At 36.7% G+C, this 13,272-nt stretch overlaps 1 protein-coding gene across 1 annotated transcript in view; it reads left to right on the plus strand.

The window, feature by feature from the left end:
* The window catches only part of LOC116506390 (transient receptor potential cation channel subfamily V member 6-like), an 89,873-nt gene that overhangs the window by 64,575 nt on the left and 12,026 nt on the right, over nucleotides 1-13,272 (plus strand). The window contains exons 8-13 of the mRNA XM_032214114.1: nucleotides 248-460; nucleotides 2,196-2,282; nucleotides 2,780-2,856; nucleotides 2,953-3,118; nucleotides 5,230-5,296; nucleotides 10,118-10,386. Coding sequence (XP_032070005.1) covers nucleotides 248-460; nucleotides 2,196-2,282; nucleotides 2,780-2,856; nucleotides 2,953-3,118; nucleotides 5,230-5,296; nucleotides 10,118-10,386 — 879 coding nt within the window. The remainder of the gene's footprint in view (nucleotides 1-247; nucleotides 461-2,195; nucleotides 2,283-2,779; nucleotides 2,857-2,952; nucleotides 3,119-5,229; nucleotides 5,297-10,117; nucleotides 10,387-13,272) is intronic.

Consider the following 13,272-nt stretch of genomic DNA (forward strand, 5'->3'; position numbering starts at 1 on the left):
TCCTTACCGACTTCATAATTAGCATTATCCATTTTCATTTTTATACACTGAAGACTTCCAGCAAGGACTCCAGGGCTTTTTCCCCAAGTAATGAGAAACTGGATCTTTCAATACATTATCTAGGAGTAATGCTGTCTTTTAAAAATGATCCAACTGCTCCCTTCATTTTCAAGGCCACTTTTGCTGTCTTTGAGAATTATTTGTTTTTAAGAAAAAAGGCTGAACACGGGTATTTTACATCCCTCAGGCCCGAAGAATCCTCGACCTTACTCCTGTGAATGAGCTGGTTAGCCTGAAGTGGAATAAATACGGACGGCCATATTTTTGTATTCTGGCCTTATTCTATGTCCTGTACATGATCTGCTTCACAATGTGTTGTGTCTATCGACCGCTGAAAGAGCGAAGCTTCAACAAGACAAATGAAAGAGATAACACAATCTATGTTCAGAAACATTTGCAGGTAGGTTCTTTAACATGAGTCTATTAAAAATGTAAAAATCATTTATAATTTTCAATTCCAGGAGGCCAACTTCTCCAAAAACAATGCACAACCAGATATAACCAAGGGATGAAGAACAATTGACTTGGGAGGCAAAAAGTAGTGGCATTGTTCATTTGATGTAACTGTGTGTGTGTAGGGGGGGGGACACCCCTACAATAACAAGATGGTGCTCTATAGAGCAATTCTGTGCACATTCATTCAGAATTTCTCAGTACCCTATGGAGTTTATTCCCACTGCAGTGTAAGCAGAAGTTTTGAGCTTGGCATCAGCTCAAATAATATCAGGCAAATTGGTAGCTAGAGGGAAAAGTGTGGACACTATTAGTTCAGTTCATGGATTTTCCAGACAAATGATAATAATTCAAAAGACTCCCTGAAAATTGCTCTTTAGCGAGTGTGGCAGTTAATGATCCGACTATGCGAGAACACATTTTAGGCAAAACAGAAATATGTACAGAAATATGGTGGGAGGTTTTCCATTACCTATGTGCTGCTATTATGCTCCTGTGAAGGAAGAAGAGTGGCACAGCTGTTGTGCTTGAGAGCTTCTTTGACCATAAATTATGGTTGTACTAATATGTGTGCAACCTTTATTTTCTGTGTTTATCAAATAATAGGGGATTTTCTACACAAACCATATTGTGGATGTGTAATGACCATATGCAAGGCTTCAATTCATTTAGCGCTAAATTGTGGCAGTAAATTTGGTGGAAGATATGGGTATTCATTTATGCTGATTTCTCCCACAGGAGCCTTCCTAGCCTTAAATAGAACTATAAGCAAATTAGTCAAATGTGTGAACACTTTCCTTGCAAATCTTCACATTAATTCATGAAATTCTTTTTCAGTAGATAAACAAAGGATCCCTAAAGTTGAATAGTTTAATATTCTTAATAAACAACTGAGTTCCCATAGCGTACTTTTTCATCGGTACATTGAGAGTTTCTTTCCCTTGAATTTGGCCTCTCTCTTTCTCTAAAATATCACTGTCACCTAATACAATAATTTCTGTTGTCATCTGTCACAATTTTACTTCTGGAAGGTTTAGTTTCCATTGTCATAACAGGAAACATTAGCATTTAATCTCCTGAGAATGAGGAAGTTGAAGCCTTTTTCTTTTTTAAAGAAAGGGAGGCAGATAAATGGACATAGCAGAAATGAAGTCAAACTTTCTTAAGTTATCAGAATGTCAAGCAGCTGGCTCACTTTGCCTGGAACTGTATTAATTCTAAAAATTGATTATGAGTGGGATTCCCATCTGAAAAGCACATTAACTCAAGTTATTAAGTAATCCAGCATGATTTAGGTTTCTAAGTTTCCTGCTCTTTTTTTCCCTTTTCTTCAAAATTTTAGAGTGATGTGGGTGATAATCAAAATAATTGTGCAATTTTCATTAACCGTATCTAGAATCATGGGGTGGATTCTACTGTGCCAGTCTTGAGCTTGCCCACTATCCTTTTGGGAGTTGTACAGAGTGTGATAGGTCTCCAAGGAAAAGGCAAATTGATGTCTAGTCACTAATATTGTTTCTCTGACTTGATGACAGAGTGCAGATATATTCTGACTCACCACTTTTATTGATCATCATTGTCATCTTGATCTAAGTCCATAAAACAAGGAAGATGGATCCTTGAAATATTAATTCTTGAGACTGTGATACTCCTAACCAATATGGGTTTCCTTTCCTTTTCAGGAGTCTTATATTACTTCTGAAGATAATCACAGACTTGTTGGTGAGTTGATCACTGTTGTTGGAGCCATTGTGATATTGATTTTGGAGGTAAGAGAAATGTTTTTCCTTCTCCAATTATTATGTTGGGGGGGGGGAACCTAAGTAGAAAGTAACTGAGCACCAGAAGCAGCATTCTATAATAGGATTAGCAATATTATTTAATAGAAGTTCTTTCTAAATCCCCTGACCTCTATATGAAGGCTGCTACAGTGTACACACTAGAACCTAACCTAGTGCAGTGCTAATCTATAGGGTAATACTGCAGTGCTTAACTAAGAAATCCTAAAGTTTTGCCTGTGGAGAGGTCACAGGCATTTTGAACCAGTGGTTTTTGCATCAGGGCATGACTTCTCCAAAATGAAAAAGAAGGTCTCAGCATGTAGTAGTTGCAGTCCAGATAATTCATTCAGATTCTAGCACTGAAAAAAAATGTTGTATCTCTGAGACCCTTTGACTTTTGGGGTTTCTTTTATTTTTTGGGGGGTGAGAAAATGAGCCAATTGTTTTAAAGCAGAACACACCATTGATCAATGGATTTATTCCAGATTCCAGATATCTTCAGATTTGGAATTACCAAATACTTTGGGCAAACTATCCTCGGAGGACCTTTCCATGCCATCATGTAAGATTATTTTCTAGTAGTTGGTTTGCTGTTGAATGTTGCTGAAAAAAACCACTGCACAAATCCTATTCTTCATTGCTGCTTCTATCTCTGCAGTATTGTGTATGCCTGTATGATTCTGCTGACCATGGTGATGCGTCTCACCAGTACCAATGGTGAAGTTGTACCAATGTCTCTGGCTCTGGTGCTTGGTTGGTGCAATATTATGTACTTTGCACGAGGATTTCAGATGCTTGGTCCCTTTACCATCATGATACAAAAAGTAAGTGATTGCCACAAAATATGACGTTCATACATAGATGAACATAGATGAAGGATATGCTGATGCAGTGATTCTGGCAACATTTTTTCATCATAAATCAGAAGGTGATAGACTCATAGAATTATAGGGCTGGAAGGGATTTTGGAAGTTTTCTAGGCCAACCTACCTAAGAGTCCTTATACATCTTCTATAAGTAGAGTAAAGATTATCTATCTATCATCTTTCTCTCTCTCTCTCTCTTCCTCCCTCTCTCTCATCTCTTTCTCACTCTCTCTCACTCTCTCTCATCTATCTATCTATCTATCTATTATCTATCATCTATCATCTATCATCTATCATCACTTTCTGATCTAAGTTTTAGTCTTTCTTAGCAAGTGAAAAAGATGTATCTATCTTGAATTCTCTCCTAAACCCTCATCTGCAGATTGCTTTTAGTTTATCCCAGTTCTCCCCAGCTTAATCATCTATTCAACAGTAAGGAAAAATAGGATTCTTCTTTCCATATCTTTGCAACTATCCTTCAGATCTAGCATGTAGAGTGAAATATACTGCTATTTTTCATATATTCAAATATTTCTGAATTCCTAACTGGACAGTTATATGAAGTATCAATCACATCTAATTATTATCTAATATCATTAACTGTACAGACTCCCTTTAAAAAGAATTCCCACCCATAACTAACTTTCTCCTTTAAGCAAGCTTTCCCTCACTCAGTATTCAGCATATCATCTGCTGTCAATCATTCATTTATTTATCTTCTGTTGCAAAGAAGGATGCCCCTATGGGCATTTCCATCTTCAAGGAAGCTCTCCACTTCTTGGAACCTTGACTGTTCTGCAATTCCCCCACCCACTTTTGGGATGGGAGTAGAAAGGAGATAGCAAAGGTAAAGGGACTTCCTAATTTTGAATATTCTAGGGCCTTTTTGGAAGCTTGTGTTTGTCTGTGTTGAATACTTAAAAGGGTTCATTTCCATTGTGAGTTTAGATTGCTTGGCTGTTTCCTTTCTACCCTGATAGGTAATAAATTCAAGACAGAGAGAAGTAAATATTGAGCAGCTGGAGTTCAATGGTTCAGTAGAAAAGTTCAGTAAAATAACTTTTACAGTAATGGCCACTAGCCTAAATGGCAGTGAAAAAGAATTTGATAAATACGTTGACAAGGTAAGAGAGAGAAAAGCTGTTCAAATCTGCTACCCATAATGGCTTTATAAAATCCTAATGCAAATAAGAGGCAAATGTGCGAACTGTTTCCATCTTCATATGCAACTTGAAACAGGAGCAATCAATCAAAATAAGAATATACCAGTGCAGTCCTGCAAACAAACAAACAAAAAAAAAAAATAGAACTGACACAGTCAAACCTCAGAAGAGATACAGATTGATTAGCCCATCTGAAAACTTCTATTGAAGGTTAGTTGGGATTTGATTGACAGGAAACATCAAAATTGTCTAGAACAAATAATTTAAATTCCACAGTCAAGATAATCCTGTTTCCTCACTCCACTACTGAACTCCCTTATATCAGGGCTGTTCTGTAGGGCTTCCGTTTCACTGCTAAATATGTTCATGTTGAAATGACTATTTCCAAAATTCTGATTTCTAAACTAAGGCTTGGAGTCAGGATGACCTTTTCCTGGGACCCTTCAGATGGGTTAGACTTCAGCAGCCATAATTCCTAACTAATCTTCTCTCAAGGAAAGAAGCGACTTAGAACTGAGGAGTAATTTCCTGACAGTTAGAACAATTAATCAGTGGAACAGCTTGCCTCCAGAAGTTGTGAATGCCCCAACACTGGAATTTTTAAAAAGAGATTGATAACCATTTGTCTGAGGTGGTGTAGGGTATCCTGCCTAAGCAGGGGTTGGACTAGAAGACCTCCAAGGTCCCTTCTAACTCTGTATTCTATTCCATTCTACTGTACTGTACTGTACTCTATTCTACTCTACTCTATTCTCATAGCCTTTAGAAACAAATAGATAAGGATCCTTTGAAGTTGGAATGGACTGGAATGTTTAATCTAGAGCATCTTGGTTTTGATCTAGAATGCTGTTCCTTGGATTTTGTGTGAGAGAAGAGCTATTGGTCACTGTATGTTTTTCTTTCTAGATGATATTTGGAGACCTCCTCCGTTTCTGCTGGCTTATGGCGGTGGTCATCCTTGGGTTTGCATCTGGTAGGTGATCTATTTTAGACCACATTCTTGTGATCTTGACTTACAAAGAAAACTGTAGCAATTCCTGAAAGCACAGAGAGTGGGAATATTACCAAATTCCTTCCTCTTGGCTATAGAATATCTTCTGTTACAGCCATATCTTTGATTTTTCCTTTTGTTTTTATGCTACTAACTAATAATAATAGGAAGTGTTTATATACATAGTATAATGTAATCTTGAAATTAATAATTATTATAATAATGAAAAAAGGAGGGAGCTTCCCACCATTTTTATTAGATTGCAATGTGTTTATCTGATTGGATTCTATATTCTGAAAATTTATCTGAGGCTGGTACTGGTTCCTTGATATGCAGTGTAAATATTTCCTTCTTGCATTCTCTATCTTCCTTTTCTCTATGTTGTCAGATAATATACTATTTAATTTATTACTTAAGGTAATAGCTTCATGAGTCTGATAAAATAAGTTATGATTAATGGAAGTGAATGGCAGAGTAATTGATTAGACATCAACCTGCCACAAGACTCATAATTTTAAAAACAATAGATTGCCATTGCCTATCTTAAGCTGTCTGGATATTTAACCTTTATTGTGCCGCTTATTCTAATGTATCAAACCACAAAATGGAATCTGAAGTGCTTTAGAAGTTTTGCCAAGATTCTCTACCTAATTCAGTGCCATAAAGATATGTGGTATTTCATAAAACTGTATCTATAATATTACAAATCCCTCAATGCCATTTTTTAAAAAAATAATTGTATTATTTTTAAAGAATATAAAAATTTACTAATTTCAATAAGTTTATACATTTTAATAATTACATGTTCATCATTTATACACAATTCTGCCTCAATCTTAGAATGTTTAAAACCATAAAGTCTTTTAAAGTGTTTTATTTTTCAATATTTCTAGTAAGTACATAGAAAGGACCGTTGACAATTATAAAACTTTGCTACCAGTTATTCTTGTGATATTATTTTAACTGTTTTTTGACAAATTCTATTATTTGTCAAGTAATAAGTCAACCATTTGTGTTTGCCTATTATTTCTATTCTGTAATGTGCTTCTTTTGCTGAAAGCCACAAGGTCATTTTTGGGCACAACCTGGGTTTGTATCTATTTTATGTTCTTAACTAGCATAATGGTTTTTGAAATCCAAATTTACCTTGATTTTATCAAACCACAAATATCCATGCTACTCAAATTTCAAGTCATGTTCTCCTAACTCTAAAAGCCTTCTATATCTCCATAGAATTGTTCTGATGTAGGCTTCCCCAGCAGCATGAAACTCAGTTCTCATCCCGATAAACCCCTTTAATTTAATTTACAGTGAATTCCTCTCCAGCAAAGTCTTTCCCTTCCCACAGTCTTTCAAGATAGTCCACAATTACCAACCTTTATCAGGCTTGGAGAGTGGTCAGGCCGATATCTTTCAGACACGGCAATACTTGGCAAGAATGCAGGAATGAACTGTTTCCTGCAAACTCCCCTCCCCTTTTGCTCCTCTTTTATTCCCTATTGGAGGAGCCATTCACTGTCCACCTGTGGCCTTTCTCCCAATTTGACCCTTGTTCCTTAGCTGTTCCTTTTATCTGGCAACTCTGTGCATGCACAGACTGTTTGTCTGCCTCAATGATGTCTGACTCCGAAGGCAGCTGATAACTGTCAGACGGTTCTGGCCCCCTCTCTGCCTCTGATGTGGAGCTCTCGTCAGAGTCTTCCTCAGACTCCAGGACTGGCCCATGGTCCTCCCCAACCTCCTCACTGTCTGAATCTGCTGCCAGCTCTGCTGGCCGCTGGTGGGCCACAACAAGAACTATCTATTATTTCATCCAAACCAAATAGCAAGTTCTGAAACACAATGTCAAATCTGATAAACATGGCCCGCCTCTTTTCTTTGTGTCTTATAGCACCTTATATTTAACTCATGTTTCCCCCTGCCATATAAATTTAGAGATTCCTTTTGCCACTTTTTAAATGGTGCATCTGTCAGAAGAGTTATCGTATGAAACAAAAATATCATTTTAGGTAGAACGTTCATCTTTGTCACATAAGGCTATTGTAATTTCTCCCATTTTAGCATATCTTTTAAGTTAATTTCAAAACCTAGCATAATTATGTTGAAATAACATACAGTTCATACTTGACATGTTACCCAAGTATTTACCTACCTCTCAGAGTTAAAACCTGTTTTATTCATCAGTTTTGTTTCAGCTTCTATTTTGTTATTTTTCATTAACATCTTCAATTTCTTTTTATTAATCTTTAAATCTGTTAATGCATCATTTTTTTAAAAATTTACCCAATAACAGTTCAATTTCCTTTAAAAGACCTTCCAGAATCCACACCAATTCATTTGAAATATCTTTAACTTACGTTTCTTTTTTTTAATATTTATTCTCAAAATTGTCTCATCTTGCCTTATCTTTGTTCCTTATTTCCTTATTCAATATTTCCAGAATTAAAATAAACAAGAGAGGGGACAGTGGGCATCCCTGTTTTGTTTGTTTTTGTACCCTTACATTTTTTTTTGTCAAATCTTCATCAACAACAATTATTTGTACTCTCTGTAAGTATAGAAAGGAAAGCTGTTAAAACTTGGCTGTTCCAGCAGGCCTGGGGCTGTTGACCTCATTGTTAAGGTCCAGCCCCGATTAGAACGAATGCGTATCTTGTGAATTTTTAAACTATCCTTTTTTTATTTTCCTTTTCTTTTTTTTCTCCTCTTTTGTAAGCCGCCCGGAGTCCTTCGGGATTGGGCGGCATATAAATTTTAACAATAAATAAATAAATAAGATCTATCTTATCCATTTTATAAAGATCTCTCCAAAATTTGTATCTTCCAGAAACTTAAATAAGGAAGCCCAGTTCAAATTGCAAAAAGCTTTTTCTGCAACAAAGATCAATGCAGCTTGTTTTATATTATGTTGCTCAGGTGTTCCAAAATGTCCAATGCATTGACCATTAATTACCTTTTAAGTAAAACTCCACATTGATCCTTATGAATATTTTTTTGCAAAAGTATTTTCAGTCTATCAGTCCATCATTATGAACAACTTATAGTTATAGCCCTGTAGTTTCTCGTTAATGTCAAATCTTCTCCCTCTTTAGATATTAATGTGCTATACTGACCTCTTTCTAATTATCTGATATTTTTCTTCCTCCTTCTTCAGACTTTTCTTTTCCATTTTTTCACTTTTCCCTTAAAATTGACAGCACTTTTTTTTCTCCTCAATTTTTCTCCAATCAAATTATTACTCTGCTAATTTTTAAAAACCATTGTAGCATCCTAGATCTGGATATATGTAGATTTGATTATTATCCTCAATTACACATCGTGTACAATAAAATATATACATGTGCATGAGTGAACAAATTTGGAAGCTACATGTTTGGTTTTTATGACTTGAATTCATTGTGTTTTGTAAAAGGCTATAAAAGTTCATCCTCAAAACTTTTATAATGAGAGTCTGATAATCTATTTGGTTTAGGTCCTTTTTCCAGTTTAATCTTTTTTATAACGTTAGAAACTTCTCATATTACTATAGGTCAATTTATAATCTTGTGTCTGCTCCTCTGTAATCCTCAGTAAATTTTGTTTCTTTAGATAGTCATCTATTTTCTCTAGAGAGATGTCACTTCTTTTATACAAATTAGAATAATATTGATGAATATCAATAACAATGGCTACATTGACCATTCATAGAATAGCTCCAGCTTGTAATTTAAATATCATTTTATTTTTGTAATTTATATGCTAACCACTTCCCTGGTTTATTTGCAAACTCATTTTTTTGCTTTGCATAATTCATTTTTATTTCCATTTCTCTTACTGTTAACATAGATAATTGTTGTTGTAGAAGCTTAATTTGCTGAGAAACATTTATCTTCTCTGGATAATTTTTTAATTCTTCTTTTTTCTTTATCTCATCTAAAATAACATGTATTTTCTCTTGACTTTTTTAAAAAAAGTTTTCTGTTATATTGTATAAAATGACCTCTAATAAAAGGTTCGTGAGAACCTGTTTAGTCTAATGGTTAAGGCAACAGGCCAGAAACTGGGAGTAGTCCTGCTTTAGGCTCAAATCTGGGTGACCCTGGGCCTGTCACTTTCTCTCAGCCCTAGGCAGGAGGTAATGGCAAACCATTCCTGAAAATAGTGTATCAAGAAAACTGCATGCACTTGCCCAGGAAGTCCCAAAGATTGAACACAATTGAATAGAAGAAACAATAAAAATAAATGCTTTACTCACATACAAAGCCATTGTTCAATCAATTGTTTCTAGGTACCCCTGGTGCTTACCACATGTTACAACCATATTATATAAACAGTCTGTATGTTAACATTTCTAAAAGTTTTCTCTTCATCAAATTGAGAAAACCAGTGCACATAAAAATGATTCGAGGAGTGAACAAATGTTGTCTCTCTCTCTCTCTCTCTCCTTAGCAGCATTTCCAAATATTACTCCTTCTTCCTGTTATTCTCAAGAAATTAATTGTTGTAAAAAGAAACCAGTGAGAATTATAATTGGTTCAGTCTGGGAAAAATTATCTGTCTGTTTATCTATATCTATAACAGTTATATCATGCACTCTTGACAAGTCTAGTCTAGTCTAGTCTAGTCTAGTCTAGTTCAAGTCAGTCCAGTCCAGTCCAGTCCAATCCAATCCATGCAAGAAGAGAATAACAATGAAGGCCAACTGAACAATGCAACTACACAATGATATTTAGAGCAGACAAAAGTTCACACATGGCAAATGTCCAACAAGGGAATAGCTTCTAATTAGAAACTGAACTCATGTCCTTTTGTTTTCTTTGGCAGCATTTTACATCATCTTCCAAACAGAGGACCCCGATGAACTGGGCCATTTTTATAGCTATCCCATGGCACTCTACAGCACATTTCAGCTGTTTCTCACCATCATTGATGGACCTGCCAACTATGAGGTGGACTTGCCTTTTATGTATGGCATCACTTATTCTGCTTTTGCTATTATTGCGGCCCTTCTTATGCTCAACCTACTTATTGCCATGATGGGGGATACTCACTGGCGTGTGGCCCATGAGCGGGATGAACTTTGGAGAGCACAGGTGAGGGATGACTTTTTGCCTATTAATTGATTGTACCTGATGGAGCAGAGTGGGGAGGGGACCTGAGCAGATTAGGTTAATTTCTATTTATAATACAATAGCAGAGTTGGAAGGAACCTTGGAGGTCTTCTAGTCCAACCCCCTGCCTAGGCAGGAAACCCTATACCATTTCAGACAAATAGCTATCCAACATCTTCTTAAAGATTTCCAGTGTTGGGGAATTCACAACTTCTGGAGACAAGCTGTTCCACTGATTAATTGTTCTAACTGTCAGGAAATTTCTCCTTAGTTCTAAGTTGCTTCTCTCCTTGATTAGTTTCCACCCATTGCTTCTTGTTCTACCCTCAGGTGCCTTGGAAAATAGCTTGACTCCCTCTTCTTTGTGGCAACCCCTGAGATATTGGAAAACTACTATCATGTCTCCCCTAGTCCTTCTTTCTATTAAACTAGACATACCCAGTTCCTGCAACGTTCTTCATATGTTTTAGTCTCCAGTCCCCTAATCATCTTTGTTGCTCTTCTCTTCACTCTTTCTAGAGTCTCCACATCTTTTCTACATCGTGGTGACCAAAACTGATCCAAGTGTGGCCTTACCAAGGCATTATAAAGTGGTATTAACACTTCACGTGATCTTGATTCTATCCCTCTGTTTATCCAGCCTAGAACTGCGTTGGCTTTTTTGGCAGTTGCTGCACATTGCTGGCTCATATTTAAATGGTTGTCCACTAGGACTCCAAGATCCCTTTCACAGTTACTATTGTTGAGCAAGGTACTACCTATACTGTACCTGTGCATTTCGTTTTTGTTGCCTAAATGTAGAACCTTACTCTTTTCACCATTGAATTTCATTTTATTAGATAGTGCCCAGTGTTCAAATTTGTCAAGATCCTTCTGTATCTTTAGCCTATCTTCTGGAGTGTTGGCTATTCCTGCCAGCTTGGTGTCTTCTGCAAATTTGATGAGTTCCCCCTTTATTCCCTCATCCAAATCATTGATGAAGATGTTGAAGAGTACTGGGCCCAAAACAGGGCCTTGGGGTACTCCACTGCATACTTCCCTCCATGAAGATGCAGTTCCCTTGAGGATTACACGTTGAGTGCGGTTGGTCAGCCAGTTACAAATCCATCTGGTGGTGATGCTGTCCAACCCACATTCTCCTACTTTATCTAGTAGTAGGTTATGGTCTACCTTATCAAATGCCTTACTGAAGTCCAAGTAAACTATATCAATGGCATTCCTCTGGTCCACTAATTTTGTCACATTATCAAAGAATGCAATATGATTAGTCTGGCATGATCTGTTTTTGACAAACCCATGTTGGCTTTTGGCTATTACTTTGTTTGCTTCTAGGTGTTCGCTAATTCGTTGCTTGATTATCTTTTCCAGAATCTTTCCTGGTATTGAGGTCAGGCTGATAGGTCTGTAGATTTCTGGATCTGTTTTTTTCCCGTTTTTGAAGATGGGAACCACATCAGCTCTTTTCCAGTCCTCTGGTAGTTCCCCGGTGCTCCAGGATCTCTAAAAGATATAGTTCAGTGGTTCTGAGATCTTGTCTGCCAGTTCCTTCAGAACTCTGGGCTGTAATCCATCCGGTCCTAGTGATTTGAACTCATCTAGGGTAGACAGGTGCTCACTTATCATTTTCTTCCCTATTTCAACTTGTGTTCCTAACCTGATTTTTGTGGTGCTGTTTTTGATTGGTTGGACTGTTTTATCCCTTTGTGCAAAGACAGAAGCAAAACATGAGTTAAATAGTTCTGCTTTCTCCCAGTTGTTTGTCTTCTTCTTGCCACTTTCTCCCAGCAATGGACCAATTTTTCCCTTAACTTTATTCTTGTTTTTAACATGTTGGAAGAAGCTTTTTTGTTATTTTTTACTTTTGTGGCAAGCCTTTCTTCATTGTGAGCCTTAGCTTTCCTCACTTCATCTTTACATGCTCGGGCTATTTGCTGATATTCTGCCTTAGTTATGTCCCCACCTTTCCACTTTTTATATTTATCCTTTTTGTCTTTCAATTTGTCAGAGAGTTCTTTATGCAGCCATGCTGGTTTCTTTTGGGAGCTGTTATTTTTCTTCTTCATTGGTATTGTGTGAGGCTGGGCTTTTGTAATCTCATTTTTCAAAATTTCCCAAGCTTCTTGAGTTGTTTTCCCCTTGAGGATTCTCATCCATGGAATTTTTCCCAAGCTCTCTTTAAGTTTATTGAAATCTTAAAGTCCAAGAGTCTAGTTTCACTTCGTTCTACTACTATGTTTGCATAATATTGAATTCCAATATTGCATGGTCACTTGCCCCCAGGGTTCCTGTGGCTTCAATACCTTCTATCATTTCCTCTCTGTTAGTGAGAATTAAGTCCAATATGGCTGATCCCCTTGTTCCCTTCTCTACTTTTTGGGAAAGAAAGTTGTCTGCTAGGTTTGTTAGGAACCTGTTGGATCTTCTACTTGGTGCAGAGTTTGTTTCCCAGTTGATGTCAGGGTAGTTAAAATCCCCCACTACTATTGTGGTGTGCTTCCTACATACCTTAGTTAGCTGACTAGCAAAAAGTTCATCTACTTCCTCTGCTTGGTTGGGTGGCCTGTAGTATAGACCTATGGCAAGGTCATTTCCCACCCACCCCCCAATCTTTAATATTCACCCAAATGCATTCAAGATAGTTCTCATCATTGTTGTGCTCTATTTCTGTAGAGAGGTAATTATTTCTTATATATAGTGCAACTCCACCTCCTCTTTTATTTGGTCTATTTCTTTTAAATAATTTAAATCCTTCTAGCTGTTTGTTCCATTTATCGGTTTCATCCCACCCATGAAAGCAAATAAAAAAGAAGTTCAGAAGACAGTGCTTGTGTCCATTTAACAAAAATCTGCACCAATGAGGAATCTTCT

This window comes from Thamnophis elegans, chromosome 3 (genome assembly GCF_009769535.1).
Source record: "Thamnophis elegans isolate rThaEle1 chromosome 3, rThaEle1.pri, whole genome shotgun sequence".
In the NCBI taxonomy this organism is placed as follows: domain Eukaryota; kingdom Metazoa; phylum Chordata; class Lepidosauria; order Squamata; family Colubridae; genus Thamnophis; species Thamnophis elegans.